The 19,390-nt window shown below is 40.6% G+C and overlaps 1 protein-coding gene across 2 annotated transcripts in view; it reads right to left on the bottom strand.

The window, feature by feature from the left end:
- Positions 1-307: 307 nt before the first annotated feature.
- The window catches only part of rnf152 (ring finger protein 152), a 42,833-nt gene continuing 23,750 nt past the window's right edge, over positions 308-19,390 (bottom strand). For both annotated transcript variants that reach the window (XM_017414068.3, XM_037973336.1), the window contains exon 2: positions 308-1,960. In XM_017414068.3, the coding sequence (XP_017269557.1) occupies positions 1,171-1,806 (636 nt within the window). In that variant the 5' untranslated portion in view covers positions 1,807-1,960 and the 3' untranslated portion in view covers positions 308-1,170. The remainder of the gene's footprint in view (positions 1,961-19,390) is intronic.

Here is a 19,390-nt window from a genome sequence, read left to right as displayed (position 1 = left end):
GAAATTCCAGCGACACCGTCGGACATTCGATAGCTGTGTTGTTGGGAGTTTCACATTCCGAATGAAAACTGTGGCACGGCAGGACTAAAAAAACAGTGACACGTCTTTGAGATGTCCCGGGTGTGTTAAGGGCTCGACAACTATCCGGTTCTTTCAAAAAAACACAATTTTATGTCCGTCTTTTTTTCGGGGATTTTGTTTTGTCGTCGTCCTAGGAACGAGTCAGCCATTTCGTAAGATTCATATATTTACCCTTTTAATCGGAGTGATTGTCTTTATAAATGATTTTAAAAGAATAAAAAACAAAGCAAATTCAGGATTATTTTTATTCTAATAAAAAAATGGGTTTGACAGCTTAAGAACGATGATTTCTTTGTGAACTCCAAAACATAGACATAACAGAAAAACACATTACATTTGTGAAGTTGGAACACGTTTTTTTTTTTTTTTGTTGTTGTTGTTGTTTTGTTTTTTACTTAAAAATGAATTAAACGACTTTTAAAAATCCAATCAAGTCCTCGGCAGATTGTTTCGGCACTAACTTATACTTGTACTATCCTAAAGCAACTCAGTGCTACCTGTGTGTAGTTTAGCTGTATTACTGTACATACTGGTGTGTTTGAACATTACACTTCACTTACAATCATTTCAACAAGTCCTTTGACTGAAAAAGAAGAATTAAAGTACTTCCCGTTCCACAGATTATTGTTCTCAGTAGGTAACTCCTACGATATCAAAACATAAAACGGGAGTTGGGAAATGCCGGACCAGCTGAAGACACGGGGCTCTGAGCCGAACACTACGATAACCGAAGAACTTCTACAAACCACAGATTAAACGTTGTCAGAGTAGCTCTCGAACTAACACGATCAGCTGCTCGAAAGCCTACCCAGAGGGATGTTCCTTTTGGAGAACATACTGAGGGTGATCACTGTTGATTTCAGTGATCAGAGGGGTGGGAGTTTTTAGGACCAGCAGATTTCCGTTTTAATTTCAGTCCCCCGCTTTGTAGATCCCATATCTGCCCTCTTTGTCCTTAGCTCTGTTGTTTCCTGAAATGCCCACAAATGTGAGTTTAGTCCCCCTGTCCTCCGCAGAGTCCGTCTCCGAGGGGAAACCAGGCCAACAGCGGTGGGGGGGGGGGGTCCAAAGCAGTCCGAGCGGCACCCCTCAGCCGCAGGAAATAACAGTGAAGCGTTTGGAGATGCAGGACATGTTGTGCAGAACAATCCCCAGAAGGAAGAGCAGCACGCACGCCACCAGAATGACGGTGCACACGCCGGACCACGTGGAGCCCTTTCCTCCGCCCGCCGGGCCGGTGATTCTCCTCTGGCCCTCGCCTCCGTCTAGCCCAACGCCCTCCAGACCCATAGCCAGACCCAGAGGCTGCTGCTCGGGCATGGTCACCACCGTCACGCCCTTCTCCCGGCCACCAGGCAGGAAGCGGCATCCCAGCTCCCCGGGCAGACCGAGCGCCCGCTCCTTAGTGACGGGCAGGGGCAGCATGTAGCAGCCGTTGCTGGGGAGGTGGATGAAGACGGGCGTGTGCTCCGAGGCGTGAGGGATGGCGATGACCGTGACGATATCCGGGTCGTCCGGGAGCTGGGAGACAGACAGGCCAGGAGGAAGTCTGGTGACGCTGCGGCACCATGGACAGCGGATCTCCTTTTGGGTGCTGCGCATTTGGGTCAAACACACCGAGCAACATGTGTGCCGGCAATCCAGGAGCTTCGGCCGCCGCCGGGGGCTGTAGTAGTTAAAGCAAATCTGGCACTCCAGAATCGAATCCTGGGAAAGAGTATCCATACTAGAAAGGTGCACGAACTGGCAGGCAAGAGCAAATTAATAGAACAAACTTAAAAGAAACAGTTGGAGAGCTCCATGTGAAGTAAAAAAAAAAACTACAGCTGGCTCCGGTTTCACTCAGATATCACATCCCTTAAATGGTGGCGTGGCCCATCTGCAAGAGAAGAAACAAAAAAGTTTTATAAAACATATTTTCTCCTTGTTTATAAAAACATTTTCTGTTCTGGAAAGACATGTTTCAAGTCCAAGAACTGGAGAAATTTCCATTTTACCTCTAAAACAGACCATTTGCACATGGATGACTGTGAGCACTTTTTAGATTGAAAAGACGACCTAACAATATCTAAATGATATCCACAAATGTTTCAATTACAGACAGGCTAAATTTGGTCTAAAAGAGAAAGTTTTGTAGATGTCCATCACAATAAATAAAAGATAGACAAAGCATCTCCGGTAATTTCCATGGTCCAAAATTGAAGCCAGAATGTCCCTTTTTTGAGAGCTACCATGTTGTGTTTTATGGTGCATAGCAAACTGGAGTAATAAGACACACCTAATTAGATGATTTTATAATTTTTTATTAATATTTTTATGAAAATTAAATTTTATTCTCAATAGCTTCCATGTCTTGAGAGCAGGTGCTGAAAAATTCATGTTGAATTGTTTCATTAGGTGGATGTGTCATATTAGTCCAGTTTAATGACACAATTCAACATTAATTTTTCATCACTTGATCTCATGGACATGGAAGCTATTGAGAAAATAATTAGATTTACATAAAAATATTAATAAAAATATAAAATGCTTCAAAATCAGATACAATCTGGACGGAGAATAATGTCCCACTTGTTTACATGGAGGGGCAGGATTTAAAAACCGAACTGCAGCCAGCCTAGCAGGGGGTCCCAGTCCTTTGTGGCTTCAACTTCAATCATTGGGGATATACCATCTTTATGGAAGTCCCATCTACAAACTCTCCCAATGTGCTAACAAGCTGTCACAGTATAAAATGACACTTATTTTAAGCTTCAATTAACTAAATAAATAACTAAAAACTGTGATTCAACAAATATCAACACCTGAAAAGTCAGAAAAAATGGCCAATTTCTTTACACGGAGGGGCAGGACTTAAAAACTGTACTGCAGCCAGGCTTTGTGGCTTCAGCTTCCAGCTTCCAGTTCTGTGTCTAGTTATAGTTTATCTCGATGGTCTAAAGCTAATCAGCGACCTCAAACAGAAGTCAACTAATGAGTTTTTCAAGGGTTTTAAAAATCAGGCAATACAGATTGTTTAATTTACTGTTTTGGCAGATATTTGTTTTTTGTTTTACAAGATATAAAAATAACTGCTTAACTTAAATAAGCATATGTTTAACATCCTTTAGAAGAATTTGTGCACTTCAAAATAATATAAAGAAGAGCCTTCTGGGTAAAAAAAAACAACTAAAGTGTGGGCTACAATTAGCTTTCTACTTGGCAACTGGTTAAATATGCACAGGCATGGCTGACCAATATCCAATATCCGAAGAAGAACTTTTACCAAAACGAAGGGGTACGTCTGTGATTTGGTTACATTTTGGATTCAAGAAATGCGACACAGAGCAGAAAACGGCCATTTGCAAGCTCTGCTACAAGACTTATTTCCTTATCCGACGCCAACACAACAAACCTCTTCTATCATTTAAAGAAGAACCACGAAAAAGAATACATGACAGTCCAAAAAGTGCGAGGTCAAGCATGTGGAAAAAGTTACGAAAAGAAAAATCCTAGCCAGCCAAAGATAATGGTAAAGATAAAATTGAGTTCATTTTGATAATTCAGTTTAAATGTCTGTATAATTTTGAAAAAAAAATGTGAAGGCTACTGTAGCTGTACCTCAGCCTCATCTGTTGTCATTTGAGACATATATTGCTGCGCTAAAATGCAACAGTTGTCTTTTGTGAAAGTTCAGGGAAACTTTGAAATAAAGTTTGAAAAAAGTAATCAATGAGATTCTTTGTTAATATTTTTCAGAGAATAACTGAAAACGGAATTAATTGTAGTATATTGTGATAAATATCTTTATCGTGATATAAAATAGTCCATATGGTGATATATGATTTTTTTTCCATATCCCCCAGCACTAGTACAGCCTTAAGAGGCCACATCTGAATGGAACATTAGGAACGACATCTAAAATGACTGCGTTCTCCCCGTTTTCTAACTGTTAATAGTTGGCTTACTGTTACTAGCTGTAAAGATGCAAACTATTGTATGGTGTTACTATTGTAATGTACTGTAACATTGTTTAAGGTGAAGTATGTTGTGTGGCTTGTTTTCTTTGTGTATTTGACAGCTCTGCTGCATTTTCCACGTGGGAGGAGAGCCTTTGCCTTTCATCAGAAAACTGTTTGTCCGTCTGCCAAACCGGCTACATAACAACTCGGCACAGTGTCGAACAAGGCGGAGAGAGGTTGATAATGCTGGAGCTTTTACTCTGACGCTAAAAAAAAATCACAAAGTGAAACCCAATCCTGCACATTTTCAACAAATTAAGGAAAGGCATTAAAATCAGACAAAATTCTTATAAAAGAAAAATGGCAGACTTTTTTTTGGTACACATTTTATTCGAAGTGCACGAATGCAACCCTCGTAAACTTACACGAAGAGGAGCAATGTCACTTTTCAGACGTGGAAAATGATAAGAAGTTGTTATCATGTAAAATACACATTATGCATATCTGTCGGCAGCTGACTGCAGCGGAGGTGAGTAGATGAGAATTTCTCCTCAGTATATGTGTTAAATGTGGCTGATTCTCCTATCTGCTTCAGGCCACAGACACCACAAACATTTTCCTCCTCCTCGTCTTCTTGCATAATCACATCCACTGTGTTAATCCATGTGGAAGACGTGATAGTTTGCTTTTACAGATGATTAAGCTCTGTCAAAATACAACCGTTGCTACGGTGAATACCAAACAGGGCCCTGCCGACTTTAGATTTTTAGCTTTTGCTTAAATTGTCAAATGTGAAAACTGCTGAGGAGGGGGGAAACGGCTAGATTTGTCTGTCTCTCTCTCTTTTCTCTACGCTGCCGTCCCGACAGAGCCGCTGTCCCGACAGAGCCGCTGTCCCGACAGAGCCGCTGTCCCTTTGGGTGGAAAAATGGGAAGCGAGGAGAGAAAAACAGAAATGGCAGAAAAAAAAAATAAATAAAGAAAAAAGGTGACCACCGATTGTCCTGCTACAGCGTGCATCTCAGCTGCTTATCGGGAACACGATCGCAGGCAATTACACTGCTCACCCCGCCCCATGGGGGGGTCACCTGTGTGGCAAAGACAGATAAGAATAAATTCACGTCCGTCGGGCTTGGAGCAGTTTATTCACGCCTTTTAGTTTGGATGAAATGTGATCACATTTGGCCTTAAGTGGCAGCCAATAACAAGATGGGAGAAAACAATGCAAATCATTCTGAAAAAATCAGTAAAAACTAACAGTATGTTGTAGGTAGCGTGCACGAAAACCAATAAACGGATAGACAGAGACAGAGACGTAACATGGAACCTGAAGCCAAAACAAAATGAACGCCTCCCGTAGGCTGGCTGCAGTATAGCTTTACGTCCATGGAAATGAATGGGACAATTACATGATTAAAAAATAAAAAAGTAATTAACAGTGATTTTTTTCCCCAGGTGTTGACCTCTGTTCAGTCACAGAGTTCTTACCTTCCTGCTGTACGTTCAAATATTACATTTTCGGCTATGTTTATTTCGAAATTATGCATATAACGCCTAAAAGCATTAAAAATAACTAAAATAACTGTGTGTTAGGGCAGTCTGGATCCAGGAATACAAGGTGGCAGCATCCATAAACAGGATCCTGCTTTAGTTTTAAACAACTAGAGGAGGCTGAGACACTTTGTCCATCGGTTTTATGTCCATGGTACAAACGCAGCCAAGAACCAAAGTAGATTGGTGTTTTGTAGAAACTATAGTCTCAAAAATCTCATGGTGGTTCATGCCAACATTGATTTATAAACTTTTACATTGCTGTCATTTTTACATTGCACTGATATTTACATAGGTTATTTGCAAAAATAAAAAGTGTCAGCAGCTAGCTAGTGTGAAAATACCCTAATATTTCTGCCAGAATAAGTGTGTAATGTGAAAGTGATGGAAGTGAAAAGCGTTTGCATGAACTGCAAAATTGATCCGAACTATCACTTTAAAGTCAAAATGCATCTAAACCTTTTTTTTTTCTACATGTAACTTATCAGCTACTGGAAATCTCAAATGAATCACAGATAAACATGCATTAAAATTAGTGTCCTTGACGCTTTTATATTTACTTATTCAGTGTTACCTAAAGGTGAACTGAAATCAAATCTCAAAAAATTGACATTTCACAAATGTTATTTAGTCAAACACACCCAAAGTGCTGGAGAATGATGAAACGCCACTACTGTCCGGTTGCTTACAAATGGAAATGGAAGAAGAAGCCTTTTTAGAACACCTTTTAATGACAGCGCGGATTCACGTCACGTTTGAAGTAAAACTTCCTGTTTCTCGTCTCCTTCTCTGTGGAGATGTCCTCCTCTCCATTTGTCTTTTCTTTTAAAATATAAAAATACTTGAGATTGCTGCTGGCAAAATGTTCTGCTTTTTTGGAGTGAAGCCAGTCCACTGCAGTAACGAGGGTTGGAGCAGTGCTTCCCTTTGAAGTGGTCCGAACATGAGTTCTGATAGTAATTCCCACATTGGAGCTCATAGATCCAAATATGAGGAAGGTTTTTGTCTTTCGGTAAGCTAAAAAATGAAACTCCAGTGGTATTTTCTGGCCGGTTCGAACAATTAATTCCATTAAACTGAACTATATTGTATCAATATTCATCCACTCACTGATGAATGGCAGAGTGCTGTGAACCTCAGTGGCTCTAAGGACGTCACACATCAGGGCGGTCACGGAAAAAGCTGAAAACACCCAAGTGGTTTCTTCAATGTTCGATCTAAAAAAAAAAGTTTTTGTTTTTTTTATATATGTTTATTGTAAAATTTTCCAAAAAGAATTTTTTTTTAATTTTTTTTTTATTTTACAATAAGCATATTTAATGATTCTCTTTCAACTGATGTTGGCTTCAAAACACTTTTAAGTTCAGCTTTAAAGAACACTGCTAAACTCTTGAGCTTTTTTCCTGGACTTTCGTACAAAATAGCCTGCTAAATATCCAGGAACTTCTACACTTTACTTCAGTCAAGTCCAGTTTGTCTATCGAGTAATATATCGGCACTCGTCTGTCCTGTGGCCCAGTCTCAGGTACGTCTCCTTCTGTTGCCTTCAGCAGCTGCAACAGCAGAAGCTCCCTGGAGGCAAACGCAAGCGAGGCTGGAGAGCAGACCACTCACGTCTTCCGCCTCCTCGCGTTGCACTCCACGGCTGACCTAGTTTCTCCACGCCGAGTCAAAGTTAAGAAAGAGGTGCACAGAAATCCGACCAGTTCTGCAAACAGCTGAGGTGGGTGAACAGAAGGAGACGGGAGGCAGAGACAGTCTGGGGTTTTACTGAATCCTTCTCCCAAAGATATGGATTAGCTTTGATCTGACATAAATGCTTTGTGGCCCAGTAGTCCCATCCACTCTGTTGCTCTCCCTCACGATTTCCTCCATGCTCTTTGAGTGAAACCTCTACATGAATTCTTCATACTTCTCATTTTTCAAGTGTTTCCGTTACCATTCCTACCCCAGTCTTCTTCTTTCCAAAATAAATCTACATGCCTAGTGCAAAACGCTCAAATACATGATCTGTGAAAAATGCACGTAAAACTAGCCATCCTCGAAGGAATTATTGCCAATTTCAAACAAACATGTCAAGTGATGCTCAAAGTACGTGATGAAGATGACTCTCAGCCTCTACCACAAGGTTGATTAGCTGTGGCGGCCATCTTGAATCAGGTTGATTCTAAAAGTTCAGTGAATAATGTCTAATAGTTTCATTAAGATCCATCCTGTCATGAGATATTGTGCTAATAGACAAAATTGTATACACAGGCCTGATCTCCCGCCTTTTATGGCAAATAAAAATTTAGTTAATTTGAATTGGTTGTGATAAATAATCACAATTAATCATCCAAATAAAATTGCTGGGTGTAAAACACTAATAGGAAAATCCCAATGAAGAGGCTACCTTAAGTAAACTTTTGAGATTTTTTCAGGTATTGCAATCGAAATTAATATTTTATGTAACAATATTTTATTTACAATGACTAAATATGACACTGTCACAACTCTAGTGAACTGTAACTTCACATTTATTATTTAATCATGAATTTATTTGAATTAAAAACATTATTCAAACATTTTATTTACATTTCTTACTTTCTAGTATGGCAGTGAAGCCATTCGGATGTTTGACTGGCAATAAAAATGCCCGTATATGAACACTGAGTTAAGTTTCCCAGGTAATAAAACAACCGCGAGGAGCGCGAGGAGCACGAGGAGCTCGAGGAGCTCGAGGAACGACTATGTCTGCAACTTAACAGCATGATTTATCGGTTCAACTGAGCAGCAACCAGGGCACGCTGACTGACCCACTTTCCCTCACACCTACAGGCTTCAAAACACAACTAAAATATCCCCCAGAACAGGTCAGGAGCTGCTAGAGAACGGAGTCTGACATCTGGCTGAAACAAATGTTGCAGCTTCTGTCCTTCCCGTTTGTATAGAAGCTTTCGTTTGTGGGGGAAGAGGAGTGACGTATGATTTAGTAATGGTGCTGAGTGACTGAGCAGCAGCCTGACAAGCCTGGAACCTACTGGGAATTACCAGCAGAACACACACACACAAGGAGAAAGGATAGGAGTTATAAATAACCACACATAAGACTCAACACGACTGGCATAATAAAATTGCTGCAAAGCAGGGAGCGGGGTGAGGCTTGTTTATGTGGAAACCCCCGGGTGGCTGGAATGGGTAAAATGTCAGCCCGGTGGTGACGCACAGTGGGACGCAGCTTCTCACTTGAAGCATGCGGCTTCATTAAAGAATGTGCGACTCCAGGAGCAGGTGTGAAAAGCTGCCTGAGGAGTTCAGGGGTTTGCAGGTAATCCCGTATCAACCCCAGTGAGAAGGAATAAACAGCAATAAATCCCCCCACAAAACCATGAATGAGACTGTAGAGCTGTTGTTTGTCACGGGATTAAAATTCACAAGACGCTGTCTGGTTTTGTGTTGATATGTTCATCGTTTTAAGTTAAGTTCATTAATGACATCTTTTTTTTTTTAAATAAACCAATTTTTTAAGAAGTGATTTATTTATGTAATTATTTTTCAAACAAGTTTTTTTTTTACCAATTTGCGGAGGAAGGGCATCCTTCCCGCCTTTCGAGTAACCGGGAAGAAACCGGAGTATCCGGTAAAAACCCACAGACACGAACAGCTGAAGGTACTAGGCTGAAGTTGTTGGGGACTAGTTGAAAACACAAAATACACACATTTTCACCTGGAATCACACTAAGTGACACTTTTGCCCAAATTATGTTTGGGCCAAAAAAAAAAAAACAGGAATTAGCGAGCATAACAAAAAAAGAGAGAATTTGTCTTGCAAATTTTACAAGCTCCTGCAAATATGTCAAAACAAAACTTTTTGGAAACTCCCTCGCAAATAGCGTTTCAGGTTTTTCGTCAACAGTCATAGCTCAGTGAAAGACAAGGTTAAATTTTAAAGGGGAGACTTTTTTTCCCCCCGCTGTGAGGTGACAAAAAAATTTTGACCGGGATTTAATAAATAAGGAAAATGGTTCCACTGAACTGTAGCTCTGACGTGCCCCCTGACGTCACACATCGGGGACGGGGGGCTGAAAACAACCGAGTGGTTTCTCCAATGTTCGGTATAAAAAAAGTATCTTTTTTTTATTTTTTAGAAAATTTCCTTTACTGTAACTGATGTTGGCTTCAAAATACTTTTCAGTTCAGCTTTAACAGTGGCTGCCTCACTGCATCTCTCTCTCTTTTAAGGGATTCAGGAAGGTTAAGAGTTGCCATCAAAAAGCATGATATTACTTAAACTTTCAGACTAAATGTTTGCTCAAGAGTTTCCCTTTCCCATACGGTTGATTTTCACTCAGACAGGAAGTGGTAAATAAGAGTCGGCCCTGTTACATTTGCACTCAGGAACACATCTTGTTCCTTTGGCACTGAGAACGTCCTGACCCCCGTTCCTCCCGCTGAGCGTTAGATTATTCTCGCATCAGCGAATGCGTGCGGCGGGGGGGACTTTGTGAGGGCGCGTTCCCTCGGCCAAACACTTAAAAAAGAAACAGCTTGAGTTGAGCCGAAATTCAGCAGGTGAGCCGTCTGATGGGAGAGAAATAAAGAAAAGAGACACCTTATTGGTTATTCATCCCATGCAGCGGCTTCTGTTTAACCTGCGCCTCGCAGCAGCGCACGCAGCGCTCTCATGGCAGCGCTGCGAGCAAACGCTTTCAAGAGTCCGTCAGTGGTATCCGGCTCGTCGCTAAGGGACGGAGGTTGTTACGTCCCTGTCGTTTTTGTCAGTGCCTCAAACCGAAGCCGTCGAGCCAAAGACCAAAGGTGGGAGAAATGATGAGGCGATGACACATTTCCAGCACTGCCCCTTCAACTGTTCTCTGTCACCTTGTCCCTTGGCGTCTTCGCCAGCGGTTTGACACGTTAATTATGAGCAAAGCAAAACAAACATTGCCTGCTTCACAGAGTCGTCTGCCGCATGCAAATCTGTTTCCAACAGGTGAGCAGAATCATAAGCAAGCAAGACAAAAGCAAAGGTACACCTGGCTGAAGATTTTTTTTTTTCTTTTGGTACAGTTTTAATGTTTTCCAACAACATGATTTTATTGAAATTCAACTGCTTGGATTTAAGCATGTTTTTTGTTCAAATCTAATCTGATGTTGCCATTTTCATTTAATTAGTTAATTTAGTCTGTACAGGTTTCATTCAGGAATCACCCATCATGAGACTGACACACTAACATTTTCCCTTCGTTCACAATGCTAAATAAGACGCAGGTTTTCTTTCATCCAAAACAGTTACACAGACTCTGCTAAAGAGCCCATTCTTTGTCAACAATTTTGTAAATAAAATATTAGTGGATTATATTGAGGGGTAGGGTTGCAAGAAAATATGCAGAATTTCACTTTGGAAACACACTGAATCAGTCCTTATTGCACATTTGTGTTTTAGTAACGATGTCTTAATCACGTCTCATGTCTCCGTTTGATCGCGATTGATTCCCTTTTTTTTTGTCTCTGATCAGTCGCAGTTCGGGTTGCCAAACCCTCCCAAAGTTGACTTTCTTGCACTTCGACTCGTTAAAACTAAATTGAGAACATTTGGGACAAAAGAATAGTCCAACTTCCTTTGACTGACACAAGCCCGGTGAGATACTGCCTTAAGCTGGGACATGTTTTATGCTTCGTTCTGCTTTGAGAGGACATCATCATATTGAAAAAGTACGATGATGTACTTCATTTGGACGATAGTTTGGGGTTGGTTGAATGGAAGAAATGCTAAACCAAGCAATGAGAATAACACTACTATTGTTCACAAATCGACCCAGTAAAAAGTCATTTTCCCAGTTTAGTGTGAAGGACTTGAATCTATGAATGCACTAAAAATAAGATACTGAGTCAGACATAATGTCAGTGTTGGACCTCACCAATTGCACTTCAGGATAAATGCCAAATTTATCCTGCACCACCAAGCTAAAGTACTCAGAGAACACAACAACACCTGTTTAAAAGCTGCCTGTGAAATACTTTTAAAACACTTTAACTATAACTATCCAGACGTATCATTTTATACAATAATATATTCCCAGCCATACCCGGAGCAAGAAGCACTTGACAGCTTCTGTATAATTCAACGACGACTTTAACCTTCATGCATTAATTTTCTCCCTGGTATAAGTCACATTTAAATAACAGTGGATAACTTTCCAGTGACATTCTCCCCATTAACTGTGATCACGCTGAAGCTCCACTAAAGCTAGCGCATAACAGCTACTTCCCATTTAATGCAATCAGGGTTTAAAACGCCAATTAAATGACATGAGAGGACTCAAGGAGGTTCAAGTACCACAACAGGGACGTAGGCTGATGGAGTGTGTGCCTTTGCTTGGCAGTGCAAAGCAGGGCTGAGTCCAACAACTGAACATTTAAAAGTTAGAAATGTACCAGAGCAGCAGCTTCAGGCAGCGACAGCTGCAGGATCAGGGAGGAAAACCCGTGCAAACAGTCCTCCTTCTGTCAGCGAGACAAATAATCTGCTTGCTTTTCAATCAGACAGCTAAAACTTAAACACAACTGACACAACGGAAGATTAATAAAGAAGAACACTTTACTTGAGGGGTGGTTAGGGCTCCAAATAACTTAGAAAACACTGGTGTAATGTAATGTTTACTTCTTTGTTGCAAAATTCTCATTTTGGTTTCCATGAGACAACTTTTGGAAAGGGTTGGCAACCTCAGTCAAATTGAGACATAAATAAAACACTTAGTGGACAAATTGATGCAATTTTTTTCTTTTTTCAAAAGAATGTCACAATTTATTCACGGTTATGTACTGATGTCAACACGTATTAAAGGGGAAATGAAGTGAAATATTCAAAAATTGAGTTTTCATGTTTTTCTTTTAGTTAAACACTATCATAAAGCACTCTGGCGGTCCATTTCTTTGGTTTATAACGTTAATGACTTGTTTTTGGGTCAAAATGACAAAGCGTGGTGACGTAGAAGGAGGCGGGGCCAGCTGTGGCAGACCACTGTTGGACACTGAGGAGGTTACTGTCACAGAAATGGAAGCAGAAGAAGCAATCTTTTGTTTTTTGGTCTGGAGTGATGCTGTCGGAAACTGGAGCCCCACACTTCACAAAGGGAGCCCCCGAGGCTTATAATGTCGGTGGGTCTGAACAACGACAGGTAGTGGTTCTTTTATTGAAGGTTTGTATTTCAGGTGGTCCTCTTCAAAACGTTAACTCCACAGTCAGTCATCAGACTCTGGGTTGTAATTTTCACCAGGAGCTAAACTAACCACATCCATCAGAATTTCTTGTCCTTCAGGAAGCTGAAGAATGACTCAGCTGTTGGAGTTTTGGTCGGTTTGCACAATTAATTACAACAAACTGAACCATTTCACCCCCACACTGTCTGTATTTGGTATTTACAGCCTTGTTGGTGTTCCTGTGTTTAGCACTCAATACGTCACACTTGATCACGGAAAAAATGCAGAGAAGACCCTAGTGACTTTGTTAGTCTTTTGTTAATAATTTAAAATTCGTAAGTATGTTTTAAAATGCAATATTTTGAAAACAAGCAACTTTTATGACAGCCTTTCGATTTATGTTCCCGTCAAAACATTTTTCATTTCCCCTTTAAAGACCAATTCAGTGTGAATTCATGCAAAGATTTTGTATATTTTCTTGCAGTTTTGTGTCTGGTTTATCTTAACTCAGTGAGCTACAGGCGTTTGTGACCACCAAACAGTTAACTTGACTCAAAAATGTTGTTTATTTCAAACACATTTGAGTGTGATGTACAGTGAAACAATGAAAATCTGATTACAAACCACAGATGTATTAATACATCAACGGTAATCAGTACTACTGTAACTTTTCTGGTATATGTCTACAACAAAGTGATCTTAAAACAAACATTACCTTTTGATTATTTCATCCATAAACTGAGCTGTCAGTTTCTCTTTGTGAGGCTGGCAGACTATTTGTTCTTTATTAAAGTAAAGAAATTTGGTCAAGTGACAAAAGTGACCCTAATTTGACCCAAATTTTAAACCTTTTACACATTGGACCGCTCATGTGTAAAAGGTGTAGGTGCTTTCTTTTTTGTTCCTGTGCATTTTATGTAGTTATTTTACACAACTTGTAGCTTTTTTTTGCTGTTGTGTGTCTTTATATTTGTACTTGTGTGGTTGTTTTGCAGCTTTATGAAGGTTTTTCTGTCTTGTCCTTATGGTAAACCTGATTGTTTCTATGGAAGTCCTCCATCTCTTCTTGGGCTTCTTTAATCTTTATTGATCCCTCTTTACTGGTATTATTGTGTATGTTTTGCAGATTCCTTCCCTCTCTGTGCATCTCTCTGTAACAGTGGTATTTTTTCCAAGCCTGTTTTTAAATCAATGGCAATTTCCCACCAAAGCCGTGGCACATCACTCCTTTACAGAGCAATGTGCCAAGCTCATTGATTAAAGCAAGTCTGCCCTTGAACCAACGTTTTCATCACATAAAGTAGTGGTTTCCAACAACTAATGAGGCTTTCTTTCTGTAAAAGAAAAAAATAAAATAAAAAAAATCAAGTGTTGGAGCTAAAAGAAAAATACGCAAGTTAGAGATGACTTCTGCACATTTTGTGGCAGAAATGGTTTTTATTTTCCTATTATGTCCCATTTGGTTTTACTTTCATAGGAACAGCACAGAAATGAGATGATCATCCATCTAATCAACAACAAATGGCTCTTTGATGAAACTTTTAAAGCATATAAATACTCTATAAAAGTTATAGGGTTACAGGAAAACCACAGGATCAACATGTCACCTCTGTCATAACTTATGTTCAATGTTATCTTTTTTGTTAGTGTCGGTTTTAATGCTTTTAAGTCTAAAACTGTCTGCTGTCGTGGCAAACCAATTCCCCTCTGGGTATCAATAAAGTACGTTTCTGTTCTGAAGCTTGTTTTTTTCCAGCCTGCCGCACGTTGGTCTTTTCAGGTTTGCACAGGAGACAGCAGGCAGGAAAACCTTTAGCTGAAGATGTCCAGCAAAGAGTTGACGCCGAGTTCGGTTTTCGGTGCCAGTAGCCAAAAACCTTCAGGAGTGGAAACTGAGAGAGTTGGTGTTTAACCAAGCTCTGGCTCCAGTTTAGCACTGGGACCCATTTAGTGGGGGAACAAAACCACAAAGAAGGAAGCAGGTGTTGTTACATTATTGCCATTTTTGGGGCTCACAGGCTCACGACAATATCCAGTCAGCTCTGGCTCTGCTTGTTCTAATATTGTGTCCCTCTGCCTCCATGACAACACTAACAAACCGGCCAATGTTGACTTTTCATAGATCTTAGCTGCATCCTTCTTCTCTGTCTCAGGCAGCTGCTGCCTCAGTTGCAAGAATAATAAATAGAAGTGATAAGTTTTTTCATATAGATGGTTTGTGTCATTTTATAAGACTTATCAGTAACGTCATTTTATCAGCCTGTAAAATTTAACTGGCCAAACGTGCAGCAAGCAAGTTTTTTATACACAAGCATGAGCACAGTCTCAACTTAATGTTTGTCGGGGCAAAATTTGTAGCCAAGTATTCAAGGAGGGTATTCAAAGCATACGATGTACCTTAAAACCGTACTACCGCCTCACCTGTTTTTAAATGATGACTTTCATCTGATTAGGATGTCTTCTGGGCACCTCCCTTTGGAGGTTTTTGAAATGATGCTGCCACTTTCAACAGTTTTCATTGGATTTTAATGGATTTTTTTTTAAGTCTTGCTCTCCCCTTTTTGTGTCCTGCTTTGACTTGTGTTGTGGAATTTGGAGCACTTTTCGCACCATTATATTTATTTCTGTTGGTGTTCGGATGTTTGGATGTCTGTATGAATGTTTTGAACCATTGCAAAACAAGTCTTCCTACGGGTTTTAAGAAAGTGACCTTGAACCTTAACCGTCACTGTGATGTTACTCTGTTCAAAAGAGGAAAACGCAACAAACATCAAGTTGTTGGCCCCAGAAAAACTCTACCCAACTTTGCGCACTTGAAAAATCCATCTTTTGTCATTAAGACAGCCCCCTTTTTACATAAGTTAAACTTTTCTTTTAATTATAGCCCTAAATTTACTACCTCCTTCTATTTAAAGTGCAAACTGAAATCCTGCAGATAAGGAAAGTGACACAGCAGCAGCATAGATAGATGTGAGGACAAACTGTAGCAGGATGTGTCATAAAATATACTTTCAAATGGATGCTAAATACCTCCAACACATAACAATAGAAGAATCTTCTAAACTATTTGGGTTACAGTGGGAAAAAAAACGTGAATCAAAGTTGGAGTCCTCTGAATACTGGTCCACCTGCTAAGGTAGTTTAAGGTTTGACAAATGGATGTGAAGTCTTTCGTCAGCTGTTTTCGTCCCGTCGCTCGCTCCCTGTTTATCTCCCTTAGTGAGACTGACAGCCCCGAAGCTGACAGGTCTGCCTCTGATCAGGCAGAGGAATATTTCACAGATGCCGGTGTCGGCGTCGACACCTCCGGCTGGTGACAACCCAAACCGAGTCGATGAACTGATCCGCGTGTAGCTCCAGAGTCGCAAGTCAGGCCCGTTTCTGACAAATCTATCAGCATGCTCCACGTTCTCGTGTCCCGAGCTGTCGTACTAATTTACATTTCTGCGGCGGCAGTCTCACATCTTCCTACAGAGTCAGCCCATCCAAAAAAAGAAAATATCCTCTCTGGTCAGCTTTTACTGTATAATCTGGTCTGTAAGGAGCAGCAACAAAAAAAAAATAAAGATTTAAGATTCATTCTGAGTTCTTCTCCATTTTAAGTATATTTAAACAGTAAACATTTTCCTAGAGATTGGCCTGATGAAAATGAGCAGAGGTGTATAATTTGTATTTAATTTATGCCAAGATGTTTTGAAACCTTTCTTGAGGAAAAAGATGCAGCGCTAATGTGTGCAGTCAAAAAAAATTTAAAATCCTGAATCCTAAAGTTTAACATAATGAAGAGTTTTGTCGGTTTGCTGCTCTGGAGCGCACAGGTGTGGATTAGCACAACGACAAGATGGGGAAAATATCAGCAATGACCTCAGAGATGCAACTGTTGGTGCTGATCAATTTGAAAAGGGCTGAAGGTTGTTTCCAAACAATTTGGAGTCCATCATTCTACTGAGAGAAGTATTTAGGACAGCTGCCAGTCCTTCCCAGGAATGGACGCCCGAGCTGATCCTCCTTGAGGTCAGATTCAGAGAAACTGAACCCCAGCAGCTCCATGTCAGACTCTACAGACCTCAGTTAGTTAATGACAGGACAATTGGAGAAAGATTAAACAAGTAATACTTGTTTGGAAAGGTTGGCAAGAATTCGCCTCCTTTCTCTAAAAAAAAAAAAGAACACGACAGCATAATTTAGCTGCATCTGAATGAACATCATGACCTCTGGAACGATGTCCTTAAGACGGAAGAGACCAGAGGAAAATGAGGAGTTTGGTCATATTGCACGGGAAACACAGCACATCGACACAAACACCACAGACCTCAACCAGAACAGTGGTGGACGGCTGATGGTTTGGGCTCCTTCCGGTCTTTGAGTCGACCACGAACTCCTCCGTAGCCCAAAGGATTCAGGAGTCAAAGGTGAGGCCGCCTGAAGCTGAAGCTTGACCCAAACTGGGTCAGGATGCAGCAGAGCAATGATCCTGAACAGAGCAGCAAAATCTTTAACAAAATGGCTAAAAAAAAAGGAATCAAGGTGCTGCAACGGTCCAGTCAGACCTGATCGAAATGTTGGGCTGGGACCTTAAACCTCAATGAACTGAAGCAACGTAGTACAGAGTGGTCCAGAATTCCTCCAAGACTGATAAAGTGATTATTACTGCTAAAGGTGTTGAATCACAGTGTTTGGGTTTTACGCAGCACTCCTGCATTTTTGCTTTGATTCTCAACTAAAAAAAAAGTCACGATCCCGTCACATCAAGCAACAACATCTGACGTCTGACAGCCAGGTTTTCTGCAGTGTTTCCAAGCCGCAGGTGTGATAGTTATTCGCACCATATGCTCTTAGTTTCACACATCAGCACACACACAGACATTCTCCAGAAGGGAAGACACTCAGTGTGTGTGTGTGTGTGTGTGTGTGTGGGGGGGCCTTCTCTGTGATATAAAAGGACTTTCAAGCAGCTCCTTATGGAGATCTCTCTACGGAACTCTCTACCCGATTTCCAATTTAAGGATGGCTTTCTTTTCCTTAGCCGTCTTCGCAATAAAGTCCTCAGCTGTTGCCAAAATAATACGCTTTGATTCCCCTGCATCCCTTATCCCCCTGCTGGTGGGTTTGCAGTCTTCAGAGGAAGCCTGGCGCCTGAGACGGCAGAAGCGCCTCCATCAAAGCCGTGCAGCTCTTCAGCGTGAAAATCCTCACGTTCTCCAGGGCTTTTACATGAGCTGGGTCACACAAAGACACCTCTGACAGGACTCCGGCTGCTCATTTGCACACACAGGACAGAAAGAGACGGCTTCGCTGCATTCTATCGCCGCTCACTTAAGATAATGAGCCGTGCTGGGGGGGGGTAGTGTATAGATTGTGAAGTGAGTCTTCTGCGCTCCAGAGAATTTGCAGGCGAGGCAGATAAAAGGGATTTAGTGGCGGACCCACGGCGGCAATTTGTCCAGATTAAAGCGGGACGGTGAGACGTTGCCGTGGCATCAGGTGTTGTTCATCAGCCGAGGTTGTCGGGGAAATCTCACTTTTGTTCCTCGAGCACGCCGAGGTCACCGGCGCCACAGTTCTGCAGTCATATAAACAGACCTGATGAATGCTGCCATGTTTCCGGTTCATCATCCACAAATGTGACAGAAACCAAAAAATACACACCCTAAATACACCAGCTATACGATAAAACGGCTCCGTTTTAATGCTTAAACTAACAATTATTTTCTGTAATCCTGCGCAACATCACCACAGTCTGACTTCCTGAAACATTTCAGACCGAATAAAGTTCAGGCTAAGACGAGCTGTTCTTGTAAAAAAAAAAAAAAAAAACTTGTTTAATTACAACTAAATGTAACTGATGGTTTCAGACCTGAGGTGAAGCCAAGCCAATAATCAGCAGCTCCAAAGAAGAAAATCAATCATTTTTCAGCACCGATGGCAAACCTTAGCCACTCCAGTGTGTCAGATGTGATCGTTTACTGATTCTTTTCATTTAAAATAATTTCTTTTACTGTAGATTAAACGATCATTTAAAACGAACAATTTCCTTTTACTGTCTTTTATATATTCCAATAAATAAATTAAATTAAGCCACAGAACATGACTCTATAAAGCGTACATGAGCAGTTACTAAGCATACATCCTATTGTCATGAACTAAATTTACAGACAGCTGACAGGTTAAGATTTTACAATTTGCTGATTTCAAAGGAAAAATAAAAGGAATAAAACTCAGCCTATAAGACTTCATAAACTTCTAAAAACCTAACTTTATGATTTTTTTTGGTCACTCGATTTGTTAGTATTACTCTTGATGACCAGTATCAGTTTGTATATATTGAGTGGTTTCCATCAATAGTTTTTAAAACATTTACATTTATCTAAATCTACCGTTGTTTCAAAAACACAAAAGACAAGAATTGATTATTAGATTAACAGTTTATTGCACTAAAATGCCCTGAATACAGTGACATCTTAAACTTCAGTCTTACTTGTGAAAGTTAATCCCTCGTGATATAAAATCCGTCCATAGCTGCTCGCTCTGTGTTTACTCCTGTTGGCTCGTAGAGAGGAGAGATCTGTCCAACATGGCGGCGACGGCGGATGCGCTCGGGGACGTAATGAGGCGTCTACATATTTATGTTTGTT

Source organism: Kryptolebias marmoratus, linkage group LG21 (genome assembly GCF_001649575.2).
Source record: "Kryptolebias marmoratus isolate JLee-2015 linkage group LG21, ASM164957v2, whole genome shotgun sequence".
Classification (NCBI taxonomy): Eukaryota; Metazoa; Chordata; class Actinopteri; order Cyprinodontiformes; family Rivulidae; genus Kryptolebias; species Kryptolebias marmoratus.
Note: the sequence above shows the minus strand (reverse complement) of the source record. Positions and strands in the feature narration are given on the sequence as shown.